General features: G+C 40.7%; 1 protein-coding gene across 2 annotated transcripts in view; it reads left to right on the top strand.

Annotated features, from left to right (window-relative positions):
• Positions 1-20,393, top strand: part of CEP192 (centrosomal protein 192) — an 81,181-nt gene that overhangs the window by 26,023 nt on the left and 34,765 nt on the right. For both annotated transcript variants that reach the window (XM_086608547.1, XM_086608548.1), the window contains exons 17-26: positions 1,823-2,723; positions 6,250-6,398; positions 8,213-8,443; positions 10,674-10,799; positions 11,763-11,906; positions 12,109-12,172; positions 12,718-12,857; positions 12,982-13,074; positions 17,231-17,346; positions 19,472-19,648. In XM_086608547.1, the coding sequence (XP_086464673.1) occupies positions 1,823-2,723; positions 6,250-6,398; positions 8,213-8,443; positions 10,674-10,799; positions 11,763-11,906; positions 12,109-12,172; positions 12,718-12,857; positions 12,982-13,074; positions 17,231-17,346; positions 19,472-19,648 (2,141 nt within the window). The remainder of the gene's footprint in view (positions 1-1,822; positions 2,724-6,249; positions 6,399-8,212; positions 8,444-10,673; positions 10,800-11,762; positions 11,907-12,108; positions 12,173-12,717; positions 12,858-12,981; positions 13,075-17,230; positions 17,347-19,471; positions 19,649-20,393) is intronic.

Genomic DNA, 20,393 nt, shown 5'->3' with positions numbered 1-20,393 from the left:
GAACCCGAAGTACAGATTTGATACCTAACCATATCTGCTTTTTGTTAGTGGACTCTTAATTCCTGGGGATTCTTGTTTCTTAGAAGACACTTAGACCTTAGTAAGCACCTTTGCATTCAAGCAAGTTGTAAAGAATAGAGAGAAATAACCTGTGCCACACTTGGATGCTGTTATTTAGGTTCGATCCTATCAGAAATAGGATTGATTAGGATTGATTGTACGAAAAATAGTGTGGCCAGCAGGACTAGGGAAGTGATTGTCTCCCTGTACTTGGCACTGGTGAGGCCACACCTCGAATACTGTGTCTGTTTTTGGGCCCACACTACAAGACAGACATTGAGGTGCTGGAGTGTGCCCAAAGAAGGGAGACGAAGCTGATGAAGTATCTAGAGCACGAGTCTTCTGAGGAGCAGCTGAGGGAACTGGGGTTGTTTAGCCTGGAGAAAAGGAGGCTGAGGGGAGACCTTGTCACTCTCTACAACTACCTGAAAGGAGGTTGTAGCCATGTGAGTGTCAGTCTCTTCCTGAGTAACAAGTGATAGGACAAGAGCAAATAGCCTCAAGTTGTGCCAGGGAATGTATAGATTGTATATTAGGAAAAATTTCTTCATCAAAGGTTTGTCAAGCACTGGAACAGACTGCCTAGGGAAGTAGTTGAGTCACCATCCCTGGAGGTGTTTAAAAGACTGTAGATGTGGTGCTTAGGGACATGGTTTAGTGACAGACTTAGCAGTGTTAGATTGACAGTTGGACTCAATGATCTTAAAGATGTTTTCCAGACTAAATGGTTCTGATTCATGCACTTTTAAACATGAAAATCTTTGTGGTATTGGATCCAAACACAATAAATAAGAAAATTCACTGCAGGTCTCTGATTTTTAGAATAATAATGTGAACCTGTCAGTGAGTTTAGGAATCTGCTCCATTAGGGTTTTTTTCATAGTATGGTTACTTTCTCACAGAATGACTTTATAAAATCATAGAAAGTAAAATATTTTTAGCTCTATGGAAGCTCTCTTAGTCGGTGGTAACCTCAGAGAGCAGAGCATTCTTGTGGTTTTAATGCCTAGTGTGGTAGGTTGACCCTAACTGCTGACTAGTCCCCCTCTGGCAATTGCTCGCTCACACCCCACAGTGGGATGGAGGAGAGAATTGGAAGGGCAAAAGAGTCAGGTAGGGGATTGGTGAGTTGAAATAAAGACAGTTTGATAAGTCAAGGGGAAGGAGAGGAGGGGAAAGTGATGCAAAAGCAATCACTTGCTACCAGCAGACTGATGCCCAGCCAGTCTCCAGGCAACAGCTACTTTGGAAAAATTCCCTCACAGTTTTATTGCTGAAGATGATATTACACGGTATGAATTCTCTCTTTGGTCAGTTGACATCAGCTGTCCTGACTGTGTCCCCTCCCTACCTCTTGCCCACCCCCAGCCTACTCTCTGGAGTGACAGAGTGAGAAATGTAGGCAGCCTTGATGCTCTGCAAACACTGCTCAGCGATAGCCAAAGCACTGGGGTGTTATCAACATTGTTTTGGTCACAAATCTAAAAATACAGCACCTTTACAGAGAAAACTAACTCCATCCCAGCCAGACCCAGTACACCTAGCTTGAAATGTGACTTTAGACAGCAAACAGGTTGAAATCACAGATTTACTTTTTCAATGTGAGGAGCAGCAGATGTTACAAAAGCAAAACTTAAGACAAGACTTGACAAACTTGATTATTTATGTTGGATGACAGTACCAGTATTAAGGCTGTCTTGTTTTATGTACCCGATTTGCTTTTCCAAGATTTGTAATACTGCGTATTTTATTTCTTTACTAGAGTGAAAATGCTTGTGAACTGAGCACAACAATAATTCGAGCCAGCCCAACTCCTTTGCAGGAACATACAAATGAAAATCTAGAAGACCACTCATGTCAAAGAAATAGAAAAGAAACTCTGCTTAGTATTGACCAAAAAACAGAAGAAAATGAACTTGCAGGTCTTAAAAGAAAGCTCGATGATGTACTGGGTCAAGAACTCTCCAAAGAAGGTTTTCCAAAGAATGAAAAGCAGCTTGCATCTATTCCTTCAAATGTAGCAGCAAATGATAAAGAGCTAGACCATGTTAAATCAGCTTTACCAAGTAAATTCTGCGTCTTTCAGCCGCTTTCTGTTAATGTTGATGCACAAGAAGTGTGGCAGGATCAAATAAGCAAAGCACAGAGACAAGGATTACCATCCTTGAATGCGTTACCCATGTATCCTGGATTGAGTGCTTATATGCCATTCATTCAAAACTCATCTGGTGAACAATATGTTCCTATTTCAAGCTTTAAATCTCATGTCACTACCTCTGAGAGTCAAGCAATTTCTTCTTCTGTTCCCACGTTGCTTACAGGACGTTCTCTTGCAACGACTCCGTTTGCACAACAGCATCTGGGAAATATACCATTTACTGGAAATACAGTTTTGTCTCAGTTTCATGGCTGCAACTCTGCGGGTTTTGGTCTTCCAGCAGGGCTTCCTTCTTCTGGTATCCCAGCAGGACATGTTGAGAATCCACTTATGGTGGGAATTCCTTTAGGTCCAAATATTGGTCCTGGCTCTTTGGGTGCAGCTTCACTTTATAATCCACATTCTACTTCCTGGAACAAGAATATCTTAAATGTAAAATCATGTACTGGACAACCTCTTGGAGCTGGTAGAAACGAGTGGGAATTGCCAAAGTCACCTGGTATTGGTAAGTGTGTTTTTTAGAGTGTGTTTAAAATACAACTGTGGACAACAATAGTGATAATATTTTACAACAATAATATATTACAACAATAGTAATTAATGATGCTAATATAGCAAATAAATTTAAGATGATTTAAAGTGTAACCACAATTATTCTTCATGCAAGCTTTTTTATTTTAAAAAAAGATATTAGTAATTTCCCTGATTTAATGATGATCTCTGGATACAATGTCTATTCTTATAGTCACCTTAATGGTCTTAAAAGGAATTTTCCATAATCTAGAAGAATTTCAGCATTCAGTGGTTTCATTTTTGTTTAAAGGATCTAGAACTGTCTTTCATAGGAGGAAGAGAAATGCTAGCTGGAGTTCATGTTAGGCAAGACAAGTCATGCTCTGGAAATTCAGTTGTATTTTATCTGGAAAGTAAATGACACTTCTCCAGCCTAACTTGGTATTAGCAGTCAGTTAAGACAAAAAGTCCAAGGAGGAGAGTGGAGGGCTTAAGCTGTTTTCTGGTTATGAAGGGGAAAGACAAGCTGCCAAGTTCCTTCTGTACTTTGTTCTATTGCTCTGTATCTTGACTGACTTCTAAATCTAAGCAATGCAAATTAGCATTTCATTTTAAAGACTTCTTTTAACCTATGATATCTTTAGTTGTTTTTGGCTATACTTTTTTCTTGATAATTCTTTCAGACAAAATGATAAGCTAGTAGGGTTGAAGATTTGAATTTGTGACAGTTTATAGGTTATTAGGTTATAATAACCCGGGATATGGAGAAGGCTGAGGTTCTCAATGACTTCTTTGCCTCAGTCTTCACTGGCAAGAGCTCCAGCTGCATGGCGCAAGTTACAGAAGGCAAAGGGAGAGACTGTGAGAATGAAGAACCGCCCACTGTAGGAGAAGATCAGGTTTGAGACCATCTTAAGAACCTGAAGATGGACAAGTCCATGGGACCAGACGAGGTGCATCTGCGGGTCCTGAGGGAACTGGCAGATGAAGTTGCTAAGCCACTATCCATCATATTTCAGAAGTTGTGGCCATCTGGTGAAGTTCCCACTGACTGGAAAAGGGGAAATATAGCCCCCGTCTTGAAAAAGCGGAAAAAAAGACCGAGGGAACTACAGGCCAGTCAGTCTCACCTCTGTGCCCAACAAGATCATGGAACAGATCCTCCTGGCGACTATGCTAAGGCACATAGAAAATAAGGAGGTGATTGGTGACAGCCAACATGGCTTCACTAAGGGCAAATCCTGCCTGACTAATTTGGTGGCCTTCTATGATGAGGTTACAGCATTGATGAATAGGGGAAGAGCAACTGACATCATCTACCTGGACTTATCCAAAGCATTTGATACTGTCCCACATGACATCCTTGTCTCTAAACTGGAAAGACATGGTTTTGATGGATGGACCACTTGATGGATAAGGAACTGGCTGGATGGTCGCACTCAGAGTTGTGGTCAACGGTTCAATGTCCAAGTGGAGGCCAGTGACGAGTGGTGTTCCTCATGGGTCAGTACTGGGACCAGTGCTATTTAACATCTTTGTTGGAGACATGGACAGTGGGATCGAGTGCACCCTCAGCAAGTTTGCAGATGACACCAAGTTGTGTGGTGTTGTGGACACGCTGGAGGGAAGGGATGCCATCCAGAGGGACCTTGACAGGCTGGAGAGGTGGGCCTGTGAGAACCTCATAAAGTTGGGGCAATCCCAAGCACAAGTCCAGGCTGGGCAGAGAATGGATTGAGAGCAGCCCTGAGGAAAAGGACTTGGGAGTGCTGGTGGATGAGAAGCTCAACATGAGCCTGGCAGCTCAACAATGTGTGCTGGCAGCCCAGAAAGCAAATCATATCCTGGGCTGTATCAAAAGAAGTGTGGCCAGCAGGTCAAGGGAGAGGTGATTCTGCCCCTCTACTCAGCTCTCGTGAGACTCCACCTGGAATACTGCATTCAGCTCTGGAGTCTCCAACACAAGAAGGACATGGAGCTACTGGAACGAGTCCAGAGGAGGGCCATGAAGATGATCAGAGGGCTGGAGCACCTCTGCTATGAAGACAGGCTGAGAGAGTTGGGGCTGTTCAGCCTGGAGAAGAGAAGGCTCTGGGATGATCTTGGAGCAGCTTTCCAGTACCTAAAGGGAGCCTACAGGAAGACTGGAGAGGGACTTTTTACAAGGGCATGTAGTGATAGGACAAGGGGCAATGGCTTTAAACTGAAAGAGGGCAGATTTCGATTAGATGTAAAGAAGAAATTTTTCTCTCATAGGGTGGTGTGAGGCACAGGTTGCCCAGAGAAGTTGTGGCTGCCCCGTCCCTGGAAGTGTTCAAGGCCAGGCTGGATGAGGCTTTGGGCAACCTGGTGTAGCGGAGGGTGTCCCTGGCCATCGCAGGGGGGTTGGAACTAGATGATGTTTGAGGTCCCTTCCAACCCTAACCATGCTATGATTCTAATAATTTAGAACAATCAATAAACAGAAAATCATAATCTTGTTTGTTCAAATTTTGCTATTTTAAAATGAACTATTTTACCCTTTGCCTGTTATTAATATACAGAATTTCTAGGGTTTGGTACCTGTTTTTGAACCCTGACTATCTGTGTAGTCTAAACTTGATTTTTTGCAAACTTCGGTTTTTGAACTTAATTTCCAGTGATGCTAGTCTTGGTTTGTATTTTCACCTTCATACTTGTGCTAAATTTCTTTTTTGGAGGGGAATAAGAGTGTGTGGCTTTAAAATAAAGCTTGTTGCTCAAGTAACGAAAACTACTTCAGGTGATTATGTGTGTCTGGGAGAGGTCAGATTTTTAATTCGATATGAGTACCCGTTAGTGGGTTTCTGGATGTAGTGAAGATTGTTTCTTCGTGTGCCAGAGAACTCTTATCTCTATTAGAGTTTTGAGTTGACGTAATGTTGCAATTTCTCTGAAAGAGTTATTTTGAATATTTTTAGATGTAAGAACTTCCTGGAAGTAAAATACTTGCAGCAGGATGTCTTTTTGATTTAGTGATAACTTTTGATGACTGCACTTCTACAGCAAAAATCTATTCTAGGAGTACTGGGTGTTTTCTATAGCTAAAAATGCCTGAACGCCTTTTTAAGTATCAGTTATACTCTGGTGAAAAAAAAAGATTTTCCTTTTGGTTGGTGTAAGTATTCTAAAGATGTTGTAATACTGATATTCGCATTTTCTGACTTGGGCTGGTACTGATTAAATGATGAACACTGAGTATTTTATATCAGGTGTATGTATATAGCTTGTGAGTTAGTGTCTGCATGGAATGCTATTTCCCTAAGTGTTTTTGTTTGTGACCGTAGAACTCCAAGTAAAATGCAAGTTAGAAACCGTTGATTGGAATTCTGAGTATCAGGCTTGCGGAAAACATTCTTATGAAAACTGGAGGAGTCAAACATTTCCTTGCCGTAACAAAGCATTTGTCAAATGAGTTTATAAACTTGGCATGGTGGAAGCCTGAGTGCTGATTTGCTTCTGGGTACTTGGAGCTAACAGGAGCATATTTTCTTCCAAAGGACATGTCAAAGTACCAGAAGAATTGAAGTTCCCTAACGCCTGTTGTGTGGGAATTGCATCTCAGACGGTTCTTAGCATTTTTAATCCAACTGAACGGTGGTTGCAGGTCAGCATTGGAATACTCAGTGTTTCAGTTAACGGGGAAAAGGTAAGAGATTTTTTTTAATAAAGCTATAGGAATAATACTGCAATCTTGCCAGATGTCATATGTAAAATTAGAGCCCTCTGTACAGATTTGTAGTTTTTCCCGATTTTTAGAGTTAACATGCACAAAAGCAGTGCTGCCCTCTTTCAGCCAGGCCACCTGACTTATTCCAACAAGTAGGCGTAGGGAGGTAAACGCCACATGATGGGATTGACTCGTGGATTCGTTTTGTGTGCGTAAAGTGTGGTAGGTTTGAATTCCCTGCTTACTCATTCCCACCTTTGTATGCAAGAAGTCAGGCCTAGAAAAGAAAGCATCCGCACTGAGGACTGTTACTACTGAAACATTTTGTGCAGTTTGCTCCCATTTTTCTTGACATCAGGAGATGTTATGTGACAGAGAATGAGAAATATTTGGAGCAGACTTCAAGCTAGGCTGGTTGTTCTGTGGGTTGTAGGCCATAGATTGGGCATCTTGCACTTCAGTTTTGTGAAATTCTATCTGCTTCAGTCATCACAGTAATAGTTCCAGAGGTAAAAGATCTCCAGAACATGAGAATGAGTTAGAGTAAACATCAATCAGTATAATTTAATTTCCTTTACTGATGAATACTCCTAGTAGAGAAGAATATTGTAACAGAATAAACATATACTTGAGTTTCTGGCAGTTTGATGCTTGGGAACTTTTGAACTAGATGTTATTTCTGTTTTTACTAGTTTTTGATGGACTGCTCTTTATCTAGTTAATCTTTTGAAATTGTGTAGTGTGATCCACAGTTCGGTTCAGTTGCAGATTCTATGCACTACTGGCTTTTTTCCTTGTTTTTTTAAATCTGATTCTTGCTGCTTTTGTTTGGTCCTTATCACTGAGAATTAATGGACAATAATTCACTTTATAAATTGCTGCTCTTAAGTCCTATAAATCCTTATCATATCCCTCCTTAGGTATATTTTTCCAGCAGATGTAGCATGTGTCTTTCCAGGAGCATGACTTCTGGTTTTGCTCTTGTTTTCTCTGAATATCTCCTCTTTTAAAACCACCAAACCACAATTCTGTGTTTGTGTATATATACACATGTATATGAGAGTTAAGATTTCTTACGTGTTTTTCTAGTTACTCAGTATCTTGGGGCAGCTTTTCACACCTGAAAGTCTGCTGTACCTACTTTTTTGATGAAATTACTTTACATTAGACAGTCTCATTTACAATTGTTTCCATGAATAAATATACATGTTTGTGTGCTACACAATGTAATTAAAGACTTTTTTCAGTCAAGTTAACTGAGATACACTGAGTATGTCTGTCACTCCTGCTTGAAGATTATTTATGAGTACGTTCACAACAGAAACTTCAAGGCATCTACACTAAGATTTACTGGTGACCTCCATCCACTGACCTTTCCATTACTCTTCCACAATACCTTTTCCTCCCAGCTTTGATGTCAGGAAGCACTAAGTAGAGTTTGCTTTGCTTATTTATTTTTGCTGCAGTTCTTTCTCAAAAATCAGAGTTTTATTTATGAATTCACTTTCAAATATAATAAATATTTTAATCTTAGTGTTAATTTTTCACTAGATGCTGGAAAGAAACCTCAGCAACTTTCAGGCTTATGTATCTAACTCTTTAAATTAAAAGAAAATGCCTACAGTTGAGTGAGATCAAGTGGGACATGAATATGAAAATGCAGTAATTAATATTGAGCAAAAATATATACAAAATGTCTGTGTTCAGCAGTGGTGCCAGATAAATGTGGTATTTGGAAAGAAGCTGTCCTTGGCAAGAGGCCTGTTGAAAATGACAGAGGTTTTGTTTTTCAGATGGATCCTGTGAATTATCAGTGTCTGGTTTTCAAGAACAAAACCATCGTAGGATCCTATTCTACCAATGATCTGAAAATACTCTTCTTACCTTGTCATTCGGGGATATTTCAGTGTATTCTCAATGTTTCATCTTGGCCAGTTTCTGCAGATGCCGAGACAATTGTTCAGGCAGAAGCTTTGGCAAGTAGGGTAGTTCTGACAGCAGTTGCTGAGAATCCTAATTTAGAGGTAAGTAGCTGCATATGGTGGTTTTTTTTTCTTTTTTTGGTTGGGATTTTACGAATAGTTTAATGATGCTGGAAAAATATAGAAATGCAAAGGCGTTCCTCAAAGGAACCTGGGATTTCTTATTTTTGGAGAGGGGAGCGAATATAGGAAAATGTTTATGAGAATTTTATGTAACTATCTGGGACGTTTTAGTTGTGGAAAAGCACATAGCTGGAAATGAAGAGTTATTATGCAACTATCTGAAAAGAAGAAATTAAAAGGTATTGTTTTTTCATTATTAAAATTATGGATGAGATCTTAAACATCTAATGCATCCAAGTGCAAAGTCCTGCACGTGAGTCAGGGCAATCCCAAGCATAAGTACAGGCTGGGCGGAGAATGGATTGAGAGCAGCCCTGAGGAGAAGGACTTGGGAGTGCTGGTGGATGAGAAGCTCAACATGAGCCAGCAATGTGCACTGGCAGCCCAGAAAGCAAATCGTATCCTGGGCTGTATTAAAAGCAGCATGGCCAACAGGTCGAGGGAAGTGATTCTGCCCCTCTACTCAGCTCTCGTGAGACCCCACCTGGAATACTACATTCAGCTCTGGAGTCCCCAACATAAGAAGGACATGGAGCTGCTGGAGCGGGTCCAGAGGAGGGCCACGAGGATGATCCGAGGGCTGGAGCACCTCTCCTATGAAGCCAGGCTGAGAGAGTTGGGGCTGTTCATCCTGGAGAAGAGAAGACTCTGGGGTGATCTTACTGCAGCCTTCTAGTACTTAAAGAGGGCCTACAAGAAAGCTGGAGAGGGACTTTTTACAAAGGCATGTAGTGATAGGACAAGGGGCAATGGCTTTAAACTGAAAGAGGACAGATTTCGATTAGATGTAAGGAAGAAATTTTTCACTCAGAGGGTGGTGAGGCACTGGCTCAGGTTGCCCAGCGAAGTTGTGGCTGCCCCATCCCTGGAGGTGTTCAAGGCCAGGTTGGATGAGGCTTTGGGCAACCTGGTGTAGTGGAGGGTTTCCCTGGCCATGGCAGGGGGGTTGGAACTAGATGATGTTTGAGGTCCCTTCCAACCCTAACCATTCTATGATTCTTTCTAAGTATCTGCTATGTTGGGTACCATTGGGTATTAAAATATCACAAAAAGCATTTGTTTCCAATTGTAAGGATTTCTTTTTCTTTTTATATCAGTGGGCGTTTTCTTGGTTTCATGCTACTTTCAGCTTATTTATGATTCTAGAAAATATTTTCTTACTTTAAACTCATTGAAAATTAAAAGTAAGCGGATGTATAAAGTGCTTTGTATTGTGTCTTGTCATGAAGAACAACCACATGAGAGACAAGTGTGACATTAACAATTAAATCTGGCTTTATGTAGTCCTAAATTTAAGAGTATGGACAGGCAAAAATGGGCTTGATGGTGCTTTTGGAGGTTATCGAACAAAATACGTGGTAGTCTGTTGTTACTGATAAAAGTAAAATTTTCAGTCATTAACCACAGCTAATATTTAAGGTGGACTGTTAACTTGCTTTGAGCTAAGTACATTTTTTACAGTAATGATATTCTGGTTGAATACATGTGAATGGATGTAATTTTTTTTTAATGCTTCTTCTATAAATTATAATTTAATTTTTAATGCGTAGTTTTAGACGTAGTTTGGCAAAATCCATTATTCTCCATGTTCTTCATGGTATAGTTTATTCAGACTTGCTTCATATTTAAATTAAAATTAAACCCTATGCTATATCTGCGTGTCTTATGTTCCTGAGATTGGAAAAAGTACCAAATAAAAGCTGTATTTTGCTGCAGATCATGACACTTAAGTGTTTTTATGCTAACAAAATTAACTACTACTTAGTTATTTTCTTAACTTTTAACTTGCTAAAATGACATTTCAACAATATATCTAAACCTGACATTTCTTACTTGCTAGCAATAATCATAGTTTAATTTTTATTTTAAATTAACCAAAATAATTTGGTTGTGTACTGGATTTTGGTTGGTAAATATTGCACTAAGATTGGCTTAATTGTTTGAGGCAAAATACGTGGGAGATAGCCAACTGAATGTAACTGCTTTTGATAGCTAAGGAAACATGTTTCTTAGACTCCTAGCCCTGGTAGGAGGTGTGTAGTGTATGTGGGTATAGCATTAAGAGGATGGAATAGGTGATTTTCTGGTGCTTTTGTGTGGTATTTTGGAGATTTTCCTGCCTTTAAGTTCTGCTTTGCCTTAAAAACAGGTGGAAACAGGAAAAAAAGATTATCTGGATTTTGGTGACTTGACTTGTGGCAGTTGGAAGGCTCTACCACTAAAACTTACCAACAAAACCCATGCTTTTGTGCCAATTAGGCTTATTATTAATGCTGTAAGTACAGTAAACTTCCTGTATGTGAAAGTTAGCTTCTTGTGATACTGAATTTTAATACTGAAATATTTTGCTATATAACATTAAGAAACATACCCTGGACACTAGATGAAAGATTCCTAAGGGATGTTTGGTTAGTCAGGAAATAAACTTGTTTTACAGGGTGGTAATCTGATTCAAATTAATGGTACCAAGAAAAGTACTTCTGGAATAGGTGTGGGGTTTTGTTTAGTGGGTTTTTGTTGTGTTGTGGGTTTTTTTTGTGTGTGTTTTTTTCTTTAATTTTTTTTTTTTACAGCCCAGCCATGGACTGTTGCCTCATTTGAGAGCCCAGGGCAGCAGATAGCAAAAGGGTTGTTACCTAATCCTTCCCTCTGAAAAGATGGAGACATATTCCACTGTTCAAACAAGCAGCCAAACTTGCTTCACATCAAGTTTAACATATTGTCTCTTCCTCTGCAGGAAGAGCAGCACTCTTTACTCTAAACACTTTGTCTCCCACTAAACAATAATAGACTGTATTACAGGCTACAGTATGCTCCTCTGCATCTCTGTGGCCATGCAAATTATAAAATTTTGGCTAGACTGGCTGCTGTTTTGTGCTGTGGGAAGAGCTGGTCTTGTTTCCTTATGTGGGGGGGACAAGAAAGAACTGACCTTACATTGATTGGATCAGGTCATCTTGGTGACTCATGAGATCTGATCTTGAACAGCCAAACTTCTTGGAGGCTTAAACTAAGCAGTTCCAACTTGTCTCCTTTTACTGCAGAAGAGTTTCTCTCTCTATTTTGAGAAGGTTTGCTGGACTATCACGTACCAACTGAAACTACAGGCTAATCTTGGATTGTTTTTTCCAAACTGCTTAGATCATTCAGAACATGCCTTGTATTTCTCAGCTTTGTTGGCATTATTGTTAGTGACAGTAAGAGATTTAGTATTTTTAATACTTTATTTGTTTGACAGAATGCAGTAGCTTGGCGTTGCTTCACATTTTCCAAAGAACCAGTTAATCCTTCTAATGAACAATCGCTTCAAATGGATACAGTTTCTCAGATAGCAGCTCCGTCAGTTGTAAATCATGTGATACATGCGAGCTATGATGGGCAAGTGAGTAGTTTGTAGTTGACTGATTCTTCCTGTAACTTGCTGTCAGAAATGATGATTCTGAATATCTGGATTGACAGTAATGATATTTTGGGGACTCTACCTCTGTTTGAGTAGTAGAGTTTTGTTGCTATTTTGTTTTTTTTTTCTCTTCAGTAATTCTCTTCCCCCTCCATTAAGATTAGTCAACCAATTTATTTTTCAGGATCCTGAAGCTTTAACAGTTTGGGTTCTGTTCCATGCACCTAAGAAACAAATTTCTTGTTCAGGTATAGCAATTTGATTTTCATTTCAATTAAAACAAATTTGACTTTTTGTCTTAATCTTAGATGTTAGCAGGGGTATTCATACTTCAGTATCTAGCTGCACAAAGTGGTTGTCTACTGTAAGATGTGTGGAATTTGCTTTACTCCTTTTGCTGAGGGAATTACATCATCACTTAAGAAAACATTGCACTAGTTGTAAAATAGATAAGAAATTTGAAGAAACCGCTTGAATTTTTCTGACTTCCTAAACAGGAAATAGTATGTATATCAACTAGGCTGGCTAGTATGTTAGGTTGTGTTTTTTTGTTTGCGTTAGGGACAGTTTCAGCCACATTTGACAAAGATAAAAATCTTAAATAAGATCCTGTGAGCCTTTAAAAGAAAAAAAAAAAAGTGTTGCCAGGGTAATGGGGAGAGTTTCTGTTAATATCACCACAACATTAATATGTTAAGATTAGACAGTAGCTAAAGCGAAACACGCATCCATAGGAATGGCCGTTACTGCTAGCAGACTTGTTTGCATTTGTTACTCATTGAGTTGTTCCTAGATTCCTTGGGTCCAGCAGATGAATTCTTGGCAAGAGTCGATGTGGAGGTGGATAGTCCAGGACCTAGCAGTGTAATTAAAAGTATACCTCTGCGAGCAAGAGCTGGAACAGCAAGGATACATGCTCCAAAGGACTTACAGGTTTGCATGTATTTACAAAGTGTGTTTTAGTAACAGTTTACCTCTCCTAGCCTACTTCTGTTGTAACGTTTGGTTTTATTATTATGTGTATATATACATACACATAAGCTTCTTTGTTTTCCAGACAATATATCTGTCTACTAGTGTGGGTTCAACAGCCAAACAGCAGCTGCCATTGAAAAATGCTGGAAACATTGGTGTATATTTGAAAGTTAAGGTAGGTTGGCTCCTCCCTCTTGAAGTCATAAGTTTTGTTCTGTTAATGTTGTATTGAAGCTAAAGCTGAGCCTTAGGATCCTTAACTTAACTCTGTGGTTTGACAAAAGGTTTACAAGCTTACATAGGGAATGTGAAGCGCAGGTTATTGTTTCCTCTAGCCTTCCAGTTGTGGGCAGCAACATTGGAAGAAACAGATGGACCCAGTCCATGGCTCTGTGGCTGGTGTCACTGCCACAATTTTGGATTTTTTGTTAACTGAATGCCCTACACAGCATGGGGCTTGCTGGCATCAAATGGGATTCATCTTTCTTAAAGGAGGAAGACGGTTTTTGCTCACAAGCTAGTGAGGCTCATTGATAGACCTTTAAACTAGACTTGAAGGGTGAACGGGATAATATCAGGCTTGCCTGTGACAAGCTGTGGGATGACATGCCAAGGTTAGAGGGACAGAGTGCTAGCTAGGGCCCTCAGCCTGTTGCTTTGAGACAAGTTGGCTACACTGGAGCACACTTGAAGTCTTACAGAGATGAGCCAGGGGCTCCTGAGGTGGTAGGAGACAACTGGGAAACAATGGTGATATACTTCAAAGGAATTAAGAGGTGTTCCTCTAAGAAGGAGACACAGCTAACAGCCCAGCTAAGTGCCACTACACCAATGCACACAGTGTGGGCAACAAACAGGAGCTGGAAGCCACTGTGCTGCTAGAAGGCTATGGCTGAGTTGCTATTACTGAAACTTGGTGAGATGAATCCCATGACTGGAGTGTGGCTATTGATGGCTACAGGCTGTTCAGACGGGACAGCTGAGGAAGGAGGGGCGGAGGTGCTGCTCTCTATGTCAAAAAATGGGTAGAGTGTGAAGAGCTGTCTCTGAAGAATAGCCACGATGAGGTTGAAAGCTTGTGGGTAAGAATTAGAGACCGAGGCAACAAAGGGAACCTTGTGGTTGGTGTCTACTACAGGCCATCAGATCAAGGGGAGCCTATTGACGAAGCCTTCTTGCTCTAGCTGCAGGAGGCATCGCACTCGCTGGCTCTTGTCCTGCTGGGGGACTTCAACCGCCTTGACATATGCTGGAAAAGTAGAGCACAGTGAGCTGTAGGTTATCCAGGAGCCTCCTGGAGCGCATTGAGGTTAATTTCTTAACCAGGTAATAGACAGCCTTACCAGAGGGAATGTGATACTGGACCTGATGGTCACCAATGCAAGTGAGCTAATTGGTAATATCAAGATTGGAGGCAGCCTGAGCTGCAGTGATCATGCACTGGTGAAGTTTACAGCCCTGAGGGATACGGGTCAGGCAAAAAGTAAAGTCAGGACCCTGAATTTTAGGAAGTGAGCTTCCATCTCTCCAAGGAATTAGTCAATGGGACCCCCTGGGAAACTGCCCTCAGAGCCAAGGGAGGGGAACAGGGCTGGCTAATCTTGATCCCCACGTGTAAGAAACCAGGCAAGGAAGGCAGGAGACTGGCATGGCTGAGTCGAGACCTGCTGTTCAAACTAAAGGACAAGAAGGAAATGCACAGGCAGTGGAAGCAGGGACAGCTATCCTGGGAAGAGTATAGGGACACTGCTGGGCTGTGTAGGGATCGGGTCAGGAAGGCCAAGGAGTGGATGGAGCTGAACTTGGCAAGGGAGACACAGAGTCATAAGAAGAGCTTCTACAAGTCTGTCAGCCAGAAAAGGAAGGTCAAAGAATGTGTACTCCCCCAATGAACATGACTGGCAAACTGGTAACAACGGAGATGGAGAAGGCTGAGGTACTCAACAACACTTTTTGCCTCAGTCTTCACTGGCAGCTACTCTTCCCACACCTCTCGAGTGGACAGACTGAAAGGCAGGGACTGGAGGACCAAAGTCCCTCCCGCTGTAAGAGAAGATCAAGTTTGTGACCACTTGAGGAACCTGAACGTACATAAGTCTATGGGATCCGACCAGATGCATCCCAGAGTCCTGAGGGAATTGGCTGATGTAGTTGCCAAGCCACTCTCCGTGATACTTGAAAAGTCCCGGCAGTCGGGTGAAGTCCCTGGTGACTGGAAAAAAGGAAACGTTGCACCCATTTTTGAAAAAGGTAGAAAGGAGTCCCCTGGGAACCACCGACCTGTCAGCCTCCCCTCTGTGCCTGGGAAGGTCATGGAACAGGTCCTCCTAGAAGCTGTGCTAAGGCACATATTGGACAGGGAGGTGATACAAGACAGCCAGCATGGCTTCAGCAAGAGTGAGTCCTGCCTGACCAACCTAGTGGCCTTCTGTGATGGGATGACTGCATCAGTGGACAAGAGAAGAGCTATGGATGTCATCTCTCTGGACTTCTGTAAGGCCTTTGACACAGTCCCACACAACATCCTTCTCTCTAAACTGGAGACATATGGACATATGAGTGGACCATTTGGTGGAATTGGTTGGATGGTTGCATCTAGAGGGTAGTGGTCAACAGCTCAATGTCCAGATGGAGATCTGTGACAAGTGGTGTCCCTCAGAGGTCCGTATTGGGACCAATACTGTTTAGTATCTTCATCAATGACACAGTGGGATTGAGTGCACCCTCAGCAAGTTTTTGCAGACAACACCAAGCTGAGTGGTGCGTTTGACATGCCTGAGGGACACGATGCCATCCAGAGGGACCTGGACTAGCTTCGGAAGTGGGCCCATGTGAACCTCCTGAGGTTCAACAAGGCCAAGTGCAAGGTCCTGCTCCTGGGTCAGGGCAACTCCCAGTATCAATGCAGGCTGGGAGATGATGGGATTGAGAGCAGCCCTCAGGAAAAGGACTTGAGGTTACTGGTGGAGGACAAGCTGAACATGAGCCGGCAGCGTGTGCTCACAGCCCAGGAAGCCAATTGTATGCAGGCTGCATCAAAAGAAGAGTGGCCAGCAGGTTGAGGGAGGTGATTCTGCCCCTCTGCTCCATGCTGGTGAGACCCCACCTGGAGTACTGGGTCCATCTTGGGAGTCTTCAGCACAGGAAAGACATGGAGCTGTTGAAGTGGGTCCAGAGGATGGCCACAAAGATGATCAGAGAGATGGAACACCTCTGCTATGAGGACGGGCCTGAGAGAGTTAAGATTTTTCAGACTGGAGAAGAAAAGGCTGCAGGGAGACCTTACTGAGGCCTGTAAGAAAGATGGGGACAAACTTTTTAGCAGGGCCTGTTGTGATAGGGCAGGGGGGTTGGGCTAGATGACCTTTAAAGGTCTCTTCCAACACAAATTATTTTATGATTATGTGATTATATAAAGAGAATGAGTGATAGCAAAGAGATTAGCTCATGTTATTGGAAAAAGCATATGGGAATTTTGTTGCTCAGGTTCAATTCTGTTAATAAAACTATGTTTGTTAAAATAATTTTTAACAAATAGATTTTTAACAAGTATGTAGAAATATGTAAAAGTAATGAATCCTATGCTGCACAGAATTAATTAGCTAGTGGAATAAAGCCCTTTTAGAGAAATGTGGAATTAATATCATTGGGAAACATCTTTATTTTCTAACAAAGCTACATTAGTTTTTGATGGACCTGTTGCCAACTCAAGCATGAAGTGAGTTCTTTGAGATACATCAGCTGTTTACTTGAGTTTAATTTTCTTGAAAATCCTTGGAAAGTATAGTCCCAGACTGAAAGGTAGCATTTCAAAGTCAATAGAAGGAGCAGTCAGTCTCCTTTTACTTAAAAAAATAAAATAAAAATTGAGGGTTGTGAGCCCATCTTTCTTGGAGCACTGGCCATGGAAATAGGATGTATGACTAGTATCACAAATGGCACATAACGGGGTGATACTGGATACTAATTGATACCAGTAATGGTTGGTACTACCGTTGAGACTAGTGATTGATGTTACTTCACTAGTGGTGTACTGTTGCCATGTGGTACTTACTGTTAAATTCTTCGAAGCTCTTTGTGGCTCCTTCAGTGTTGTATACACAGTTGATGTCTTAAGATGCCTCTTTTAGAGGTATTTATACTATACTGTCCAACTTTTTAGATGACTTTAATGCAGGGTTATGGGAGGGTTCTGAAGATGCCGGGTGCATTTGAATTGTCTGTACTGCATAAACAGCAGATGCACAACCAAATTGTATTATATGTTGTAAAAATGCTTATTCCCTTAAAATAAGTAACCAACCCTCCCTTTTCCCCTTGCCCACCTTCAGACATCTAATCAGGACAGCTGCTTTGCTGTTGAACCTGAGGATCTTTTCCTTCTTCCTGGAGAAGAAAGAGAAGTGACTGTCCTGTTTTTTCCAAAAAACGTAACAACTACAGAAAGGTAACATAACTAATTTCACGCTACCTGTTTTAAACAGCTACTTTTGACCTTGAAGTCATGAGCAAATTGAAAGTTTTACCCACAAGGGTAACTTTGACTTCAGTTGTTTTCATGAGAGTCCTTATTCATTACAAAGTAGATTTTTTGCTAGAGTTCACCTGTTCCATAGATTCCCTGTCTCTTTTGCTGTACCTAGCTTAATAAGTAGCTAACATTTCCCATCACAGATCAACAGATGTCCCTAGACTTATTTAGTGTAAATAAATGGTGAAGCCCTTTATAAGGTGCTTATTTCTAAAGTACGGCAAAGCTTTACAATACTTCTCTTCAGCAGCTCCTTCAATTGCTTCTCTTTTCTTCACTCCACTGGGACAAGAGAAATGTTACTTCTATATTACATATGAAAAAACTCAAGCGCAGCTCAGGATCAAAAAGTATTCATTAATTTTGGCTGCCATAATCAAATAGAAGTTCAGCTGTAAATCCTGTACAACACTGATGTGCATGTTCCACTTGCAGATGTAAGCATTCCTATTTTTGCACATTAGCACCTGTTGAACTTCATTTAGTGAAATAGACATGATTGGTTCAGGTGACCATTCTGGTGTCATGTAAGAGTTTTTTTGCCAATGCCAGGAGTCAGACTCGCTTCTCCAGACCAGCTTTTCCTCTTTTGTTACACGTTTTCCAGTTTCTGCTGTAACAGAGCAAGAACAGATAAAGGAATCTGTCCAAAATACGTTCAGCTTCACTGTCTAGCTTAACTGGGCCTACCCAGTGCACTAAATTAAACAATTAGAAGTTCTGTGCTAATGACAGTGTGATGCTAATGGATGGGCATGCAAAATGATTAATCATTGCTTTCTTGTGGCTTTATGTGTAACTGCTTTGCTTTACAGGCTCAAGGTACTCAGTAAGGTTGGAAACTTTGCAGTCCACTTGCAAATGCTGCCGAAATACTAATAAACTAACTAAACCAAGTAACAAGAGTTCATGTTCCTTACTGATGGGATGCTGAGCTCTATCAGTAGGCATCATAGGAATTCAGTGACAGCTAGAGTGGAGGTTCTTGAGTTTCATTCCTGGCTCTAAGTGAGTCTGTGCTATAACAAATGTTTCAGCCTAATTTTTAAAAGCTTGATTTCCTTCATACCTTATGCCTTTTTTCCTATCTCTTTTTTTCCTGTTTTCTTTTTCTGATTGTTTTTTCTCTCGTTCCCTGTATCGCTAGTTAGATATTTCCAATCTATACTTCCTTCCTTGTATACTTTAGCCTTTTGTTTTCTTTCTCTGTTGGCTTCTGTCTCTTAGTTAGGCAGCACTTTCTTGTTCCTGGTTCCTCTTCTGTATGTGTTTTTTTTTTTTGTGTGTCTAGTTTCTGCTCTGTTTTCTTTACTGGTTAGGTCCAGCTTTCCTATTCGTTATTAGCCCAGTTCTTTCCACTTCATTATTTGAATCTGTATTCCTGATGCTCTCATTCACCTGTTTCTCTGCTCTGCCTGAAGAAGGCAATAGTCACCTGCCCTGTGCTTGTGTCCTATAGGGCAGAGACCGTATCATGAAAAGCCAGCTGTAGGTGGTCTGGTTCCCTGCCTGTGGGCCCAGTGTTCTTTCTCACAGCAATCGTGGGAAACAAAGTGAGGAAAAAATCTTGAGTTTGTGGATAGAACACAAGTGTTGTTAACAGGACTCAGAGTTTAATTTTGACCCTCCTGGGTATCTCACACTTGCAAAACTTCATTGATGTTTCATAGGTATTTAAGTGCATCTTTCTAATGCATATAGAGACAGGCAGACTTTGTTTCTCTCCAAAATTAGCCTGTCAAAATAATCAGAAGTTATGGGCAAAAAATAATTTGCCTCGCTGTAGTCTCTGAAATACTTATCTGAACCATTTCCAGATGAAATAGTTCAGAAGATTGCTTGAGGTGCATGTGGCATGCATATTTACAAACCAAAGGATTTGAATTTTGCTATGCCTAAAGCTGGCCTTTGTAATAAAATAAAACTATTTGTTTTTTTCTCTTAAGAAGATAGTTTAAAAAGCTGTATTAATAATTTTTTTTCCCCCGGTTATATTTTGTTTTCATTGGCTGATCTTATTCTTATTTCTTTCTTTCTGAAGTACTTTGAAAATCCTTGTGCTGCCCTCTGGACCTCAGTATGAAGTGGTGATAAAAGGAGAGGTGGAGTCCGAGGAAAACAGACCTGTGTCTACAGCTGCTGGCTGCTCAGACATTCCCCCCATTCTCTCCAACAAGCAGTTCATTGCCTGGGGAGGAGTAACACTTGGAGCATCAGTGTAAGTATAAGCTGGGCAGCAGTTCATATAGAATATCCAGTTGAGTATTTTATATTGCACTTATTTGAAGTAAAACTTCTTTACTGTCCCTAATCTACAGGTGATAAGCTAAGCTGTTTTGTGACCCAAGTGAGAGAAGCAGTATACTACAATTATTTTTTTGTGCAAGAAATTTCGGGAAACAAACTATGATCTTATTTGAGCTTTTTGTATTCTTCAGGACTCTTTAGTTATTATTAGAATAATATCTGATTCTGTAAGATTAGTGTGTTATGTAAGTAGAAACGTTGTGGAAATTATTTTCCAAGCCAGTTAATGGAAAAATTCTATTGGTTCTTTTGACACTGGCCCCTTGCTAGAAATAAATCTCTATGCTTGTTTTTCTTCAGTTCATCCATTAAGACTAGAAGAATCCAGTCTGGCAATGTAATTTGACCATCTGAATAGCACAGGCTATTTGGACTTCCCTGAATTAATTTATTTTAATTTGATTATGTTCCAGTGTGAAAACTTTCAGTGATGGAGAATCCATTGCAACCCTAATCATGATTACTTTACCTTTCAGACTAGCTCTTGTCTGAAATTTTTTAGTTTCAAGTTTACAACTTCAGTATTCCATGATTTAGTGAAACTGTTCGTAATTGTCTAGATATATCGTTCTTCTTTTGTATGTAAAGGCTGCAAGTTTTGCAGATCTCTGGACTTCTAGTAAGTATTATTTTTAGGGACTAATCCACTGTTGTTT

Source organism: Tauraco erythrolophus, chromosome 3, assembly GCF_009769465.1.
Source record: "Tauraco erythrolophus isolate bTauEry1 chromosome 3, bTauEry1.pri, whole genome shotgun sequence".
NCBI classification, from domain to species: Eukaryota; Metazoa; Chordata; class Aves; order Musophagiformes; family Musophagidae; genus Tauraco; species Tauraco erythrolophus.
The sequence above is the reverse complement of the archived record's forward strand: the minus strand, read 5'-3'. Positions and strand labels throughout refer to the sequence as shown.